The sequence below is a fragment of the Eptesicus fuscus genome, chromosome 9, assembly GCF_027574615.1.
Source record: "Eptesicus fuscus isolate TK198812 chromosome 9, DD_ASM_mEF_20220401, whole genome shotgun sequence".
In the NCBI taxonomy this organism is placed as follows: Eukaryota; Metazoa; Chordata; class Mammalia; order Chiroptera; family Vespertilionidae; genus Eptesicus; species Eptesicus fuscus.
In genome coordinates this window covers 43,780,442-43,786,746 of record NC_072481.1, presented here as the reverse complement: position 1 = coordinate 43,786,746, position 6,305 = coordinate 43,780,442, and the positions used below count along the sequence as shown (strand labels likewise).

At 46.6% G+C, this 6,305-nt stretch overlaps 1 protein-coding gene across 3 annotated transcripts in view; it reads left to right on the top strand.

Moving 5' to 3' along the window:
- The first annotated feature begins 937 nt into the window (after positions 1–937).
- DOCK7 (dedicator of cytokinesis 7) overlaps positions 938–6,305 on the top strand; it is a 188,670-nt gene continuing 183,302 nt past the window's right edge. For all 3 annotated transcript variants that reach the window (XM_028142342.2, XM_028142340.2, XM_054720808.1), the window contains exon 1: positions 938–1,062. In XM_028142342.2, the coding sequence (XP_027998143.1) occupies positions 1,025–1,062 (38 nt within the window). In that variant the 5' untranslated portion in view covers positions 938–1,024. The remainder of the gene's footprint in view (positions 1,063–6,305) is intronic.

Genomic DNA, 6,305 nt, shown 5'->3' with positions numbered 1-6,305 from the left:
ATAATCAGATTTAATGGGCAAGATCAGTTAGAGTGATAAGCAGAAATTACTTAATAGAATAGGAAATTGGTAAAGTACACAGAGCTCACTTCGTCCAACATATATAATGGAAAATGAGATCCAGAAGCGGGAAGTAACAGACTCAGGAAGAGTACTATCAAGGCAGAAACACTTGTCCTCCAAGCAAAGGCCTGGGCTCTGGGCTTGAACGCCAGTGGCAGAGATTACTATCCGTGTGACCTGGGGCCAGTAGCTTAGCTTCTCTGAGCCAATTTCCTTCTCGCTAAAACTGTGATCACAACTTACTTCAGAGAGCTATTGTGAATTTTAAATAATATCGTGCGTGTAACACTTTAATCCAGGGCCCGGCGAAGCACCGCAAGTCAACTATCCTTACTGTTACTTCTGCAGGAGAAAGGTCTTTTCTGACTCTTTCTCTGTAAGACAAGCCATTCTTTGTGCAGTCAGACCCCGTTCACACGGTGGAAAAAGAAAAAGAAAAGTGCTTTTAATAGGTCGGAGATGGGCGCTGCTGGCTCTCGAACCGAGCCACCCGGGGCGGCAGAGCACAGCCCCGCTCAGCAAAGTCCATCTTCCATTTCCTTCCCTTCCTTTTTGGGAAGGGCCCCCTCGCTTCCCTCACCCCCTCCCGCTAGGTCGCTGGCCCCATTCTGGCTTCTCTCTCTGTCCTGGAGGTCGTGCGGGCCACAGCAGCGCGGCGGCCAGGGCTGGCGCCTCGGTCCCCGGTCCCCCCTCGCCCCATTCTTCCTCTGGGTTCCCTCGCCGGCACTCCCGCGGGAATTGACGCGCTTGGGGGGGTGGGGGGGTGCAGAGGGGGGGAGCGGTTTCTCGCTGCGCCGCTCTCAGGAGCATTACGGTAGGGCTCGTTCCCGGCTCGGCCGCCAGCCCCAGCCTCCCGAGTCCGGCGCCGGGACTGGCGGAGGCCGCGAGCGAGGGAGCGCGAGCTGGGAGGCACGCGCCCGCTCTCCGCGCCCAGACCGCCGCCGCCGCCGCCGCCGCAGCCATGGCCGAGCGCCGCGCCTTCGCCCAGAAGATCAGCAGGTAAATCTCGGGCGTGGGACGCGTCGCCGTTGCCGGAGGAAGAGCGGGGGAGTCCTCCCGCGCCGGGCCTCGGGGGTGGGTGGGTGTGGCGGCGCGGGCGCCGGGATCCCGCGGCCTGCCCTGCGGCTGGGCGGAGAGGCTGGCGGCCGCGGCCTCGCGCCGCCCTCGGGTCCCGGCCCGCAGCCTCGCCTACTCCGGGACCTCGAGAGCCCGGGGCGCCCGCCTCCACCTCCGCCGGCCCGCGGGCACCCGGGCCTGGAGTTTCGCCGCGGCTCACGGACGGGCGGGTGGGGGAAGCTCCTCGGCCGGCCGGCTGATCGGCGGCGCTTCCCAAATTCTTTGTGTCCCCACCCCCGGCGCCGGGAAAGCCGCGGCGCTGCGCCCCCTCGCGCTCCCCGCCCACTCCCCGTGTGCCCCCCGGAGGGCGCGGGCGGCCGCCCTCCTCTCTCCACCCCGACAAAAGGAGCGGCGCGCGCGGGCTGGGCTCGGGCCGGGGGAGGCCGCCCCTCCTTCACGCCTCCTTCCCTTCCCTTCCTGGGAGATCTGACAGGGACCCTCTTGGCACCCAGAGGCCCCATGCAGGGCGGGCTCCTCCTGCACCCAGGATTGATGGCCACAATGGAAAGTTAAGAACCTGCGGTCTGCACCTTCGGGGTGCTGCTGCAGAACGTTGGGCGAATGGTGGGCTGCGGCTTGCGGTGAATACCATGTGCATTTCCGCGCGTCCCCGTGTTTCCAGCACCAGAGGAAGATGGATGAAAGGCAGTGTCCTTCACTCACTGGTCCTTTCACTGAGGTTTCACCTGTTTGGGGTGGGTTGATTGTCACCTTTCTCCCCCGCTCTCAAAACTAAAAACTGAATTACTGTGGAGGATTCTAGTATTTGTAGGATTTCTTTGTGGGATACACCAGTGTATAAGATGCTAGGCATTTTTGGTTTCTAGGGATCATGGTGTTCCAATAAAAGAAACATTCACATGTATTTTTTTTTGACAATTGTGTTTCTGTGGGTCTGGATCTTTTTAGCTTGCTGAGGTTTCTTAAAAGATTTTTGGACCTCGCAAACAGGTCCTTTCTGAACTGCCTGAACTTCCATCGTGCTTCTCTGTTTTGGCACGTTGTATATTTAAACCTAACATTTCTTTGATTTAAGCTTTGTGCTTAATTTTTTTTTCTTTGACGTTTTAAAGATGTATTTCATTTTCTCCTTAAGAGGCAAAATAGTCAATGCTAAAGGGCACGGGCTCTAGTGTTAAACTGTTTACATGAGATCCCAACTGTTATTTTCTAACTTGCTATCTTGGCCAAATTGTTTAAGCTATCTTAAGTTTTACTTTCCTCCTCTGGAAAATGGAGGTATAATAACAGTGCCCAGATCGTAGAATTGTTGTGACAATTAAATGGCAAAATGTGTGTAAAGTGTTTAGCATAGTGCATGGCCTATGCTAGCTATCACTGAATACTTACAATAATTAGCATATCCTAGAGAGCTGTGATTGATTTAATACTCAGTTAGTACTTTATTTTTTAAAACAATTGGGTCTCGTTTCTGAAGGCAGTGCCATTTTTAAAAAGATATATTACTTGACACCATGCTTAGTATTAATTTCTCTTTAATGAAACCAAAAGTTCATCTCTGAGAACATTGCACTGTTCAAGAATGTGCACATTAGGAATTTAGATATGAAACATATACAATGCTTGCTCTCCATCTATGGAGTTTGTCTTCAGATGGGACAGGACAACACACATACACACACACACACACACACACACACACACACACACGAGATCGGTTTTGCAAAACTAACACTAAATTCAAATTAATATAGCCTTATAAAGTAAAGTTAGACCCTTGCTGGTTTGGCTCAGTGGATAGAACATCAGCCTGTGGACAATTAGCTGTGTCCTTAGGCAAATTTTTAACTTCTTTGTGCCTCAGTTTCCTCATCTGTAAAATGGGAATGGTGATAATAGAAATTGTCTTAAAAGTATATTGGGGCCCTAGCTGGTTTGGCTCAGTGGATAAAGCGTCATCCTGGGGACTGAAGGGTCCTGGGTTCCATTCTGGTCAAGGGTACATGCCCAGGTTGAGGGCTAGATCCCCAGTAGAGGGAGTGCAGGAGGCAGCTGATCAGTGATCCTCTCATCATTGATGTTTCTATTTCTCCCTCTCCCTTCCTCTCTGAAATCAATAATAAAATAAAAAAAATCAGGAGACAGAATAGGTTTGAGGGTAGAAATGAAGTGGAATAGATACCATGATTCAGTGTTGGACATGCTCATTTGAGGTGCTCATGGAGCATTCAAAGGGAAAATTCTACTAGCTTGTTGGTACAGGTTTTAGGTGCAGAAGAGAGAGAATGGGATGAAGATCTAGATTTGGGAGTCATCAGTAAGTTGATTGTAATTGAAGCAGAGGAGATGAAAGCCCAGGAGAAATGTGCAGTCTTAATTTGGAGGGAAGGCCAAGGACAGAACTGCTATAGATGAAGTATTATCTGCTTATTGTGAGTGAAAGGCACTTTCTTCCTTGTTGCCAAATATGACTGAATAATACTTCTGAATAAATTCTTGTTCTGCTTCTTAGTTTCCTACTAACGGAAGTACAACAGCACAAACTCTGGAAGCAAACTGCCTTAGTCTGCCATACTAGCACTGCCCCTCATTGAGTAAACTTGGGCATGTTACTTTATTCACCTTATTATGCCTCATTATCCCTATCTATAAAATGGGATAATAGTAGGACTTATAGGTTTGTTGTAAAGATTAAATAAATCAATACATGTAAAGTGCTTAGAACAGTGCTTTTTACTAGTGCCCAGTGTCAACAATTTTTTGTTATTACAGTATTTATAATATGGCTAGGACCTTTTCTTGATGTGATAATCCCTTCTATAGTGTGCATATATGAAATCTGTTGCTCTGAAAAACCTGTTGCTATTTGAAACGTTAACTTTCTTTTTTAAAAAGCTTTATAATTATTAGAAACTTTACTTAAAAAAGAATTACGTTGATTACTTTTCTGGCTCAGTTATTTCCTAATCCTTTTGCTGTTATTTAGTGCTGTTATTTTTTAGAGCTGTGATTTTCAAGCTCTTTATTCTGTATCATTGATTGTTCTGCTTACCTCAGCTCATCATAAAAAAGCAGCATGTTCATTTTGTCAATATCTTGTCTCCCTACTTTTTAAGGACAAGGCACATGCATTGTGAAGGTTTATACTCACCTCCAGTATATAATATGTACATTTTTTGGAATGTTGACTGTAAATTAATGATCTAGGATTTTGTTTGGATTATTTTGTCCTGTTACTTGATATTCAGCAGTAACGATGAGCATTTGTATATTCTTAAAATACGTTTTACTACATTTTCATTTTCATAATCCAGAGAGGCAGAAGAACATATTAAAAAAAAATCCAGGGCACATTATACAGGTTGAAATTTTGCTTATATCACAAATAGCTATGTGATTCTGGAAAGTTGATCTAACCTCTCTATTTTCATTTATTCATCAGTGAAGCAGGGATAAATCACCTCCATAGAATTAATGTAAGGATTAAGTGAGTTAATACATGTAAAAAATTTAGAACTGTGCCTAAAACATAAGAACCATTAAAAAAAAAGTTAGTTGCTGCTATTCTTATTTCTATATTATTTTTTGTTATTATTTTGTCCATAATCTAGATAAGGAATTGAGGCCTACTGGGCATGTGATTATTTGCTTAAATTTGAACTCAAATCCTAGTCCTCTGATTTCTAGTCTTAAGGTCTTATGCTTAAAATAAATTTAAAAAAAATTTATTGGTTTGAGAGAGAGAAACATCGACTCGTTATTTTACCCATTTATACATTCATTGGTTGTGTCCTGTATGTGCTCTTACCTGGGATTGAACCGGCAACCTTAGCATATTGGAAGGCAGCTCTAACCAACTGAGCTACCTGGTCAGGGCAGGTCTTACACTTTTTATTCAACTGTATTTTCTTTCTGCAAAATATTTTCTGGACTAGTTCCAGATTTTCTAAGAGTGCTACTGTTAGCATCTCAAAAGTTATCCTTGCCTTTTTAGTCTTGCCTTTGTTAACTTAGTATCATTTTGCTGCTAAAGAAGCAGAATATAATGAAAGGCTTTCATCAGATCTTTATTTCTGATGAAAATTTTACATGAGTAGGGTTTCCTATATATAGGCTTATTTATAACCCCAATTGTTTTTAGTCCTGAACCTATTCATAACTCTGGTTGGGTAGGCCCAATCTTTCAATCTGCTGAATCTGCTATGTTCAATTCATTATCTCACTCCTGATCAAAGTAAATCCTTTCCAATTACTATCAACTACTTTAATGCTGCCTCTTTTGTCACTTTGGACATATACTGCATTGAGCTTTTGTTATACTCATTTCACTAACTCTTAATGCTGAGTATCTTATAAACTACTAGAGGCCCAGTGCACAAAATTTGTGCACAGGGCGGGGGTTCCCCTCAACCCAGCCTGCACCCTCTCCAATTGGACATCCCTCTCACAATCTGGGACCACTGGCTCCTGAGTGCTCACCTGCCTGCCTGCCTGATCGCCCCTAACTGCCTCTGCCTGCCAGCCTGATCTCGTCCCCAACTGCCCTCCCCTGCAGGCCTGATCTCACCCCCAACTGCCCTCCTCTGCTGGCCAGTTTGGTTCTGATTGGTTGGTTTCTATGCCAGTCAGCGTCAAAAGCTCTGCCTCCTAGGCAGCCATTGGCTTCCCACAGCACCCACATTTGGTTCTGATTGGCCGGTGTCTATGTCAGCGTCAGAAGCTCTACCTCCTAGGCAGCCATTGGTTCTTCACAGCACCCACATTTGGTTCTGATTGGTCAGTTCCTATGCCAGTCAGTGTCTCTGGGTCTATCAACGGGGCCTGATCAGAAAGGCGGGGCTGATCAGCAGCCCCGGTGGAGGTCTGGAGAGAAATGGAGGCGAGGCTGCTGGTCAGACTGGGAGAGAAAGAGAGAGGCAAGTGCTGATCAAAAGGTGCCACAGAGGCAACGGATCAGTCCCTGCTTCTCTCTTCAGGCCTGTCTCTGGCCCTGATTCGCAGCCCCTCAGCAGTCAGTGCTGGGGCGCTGTGCCTGCAGCGGAAGCAGTCAGCGCTGGGTTGGTCGAGCCTCAGTTGTTACTGGTTGTTACGACCCAGGGTTTTTATATATTAGGATTTCTTACTCATGAGCTGTAGAGTAGTGTTAGAGGGAGACTAGACCAGTT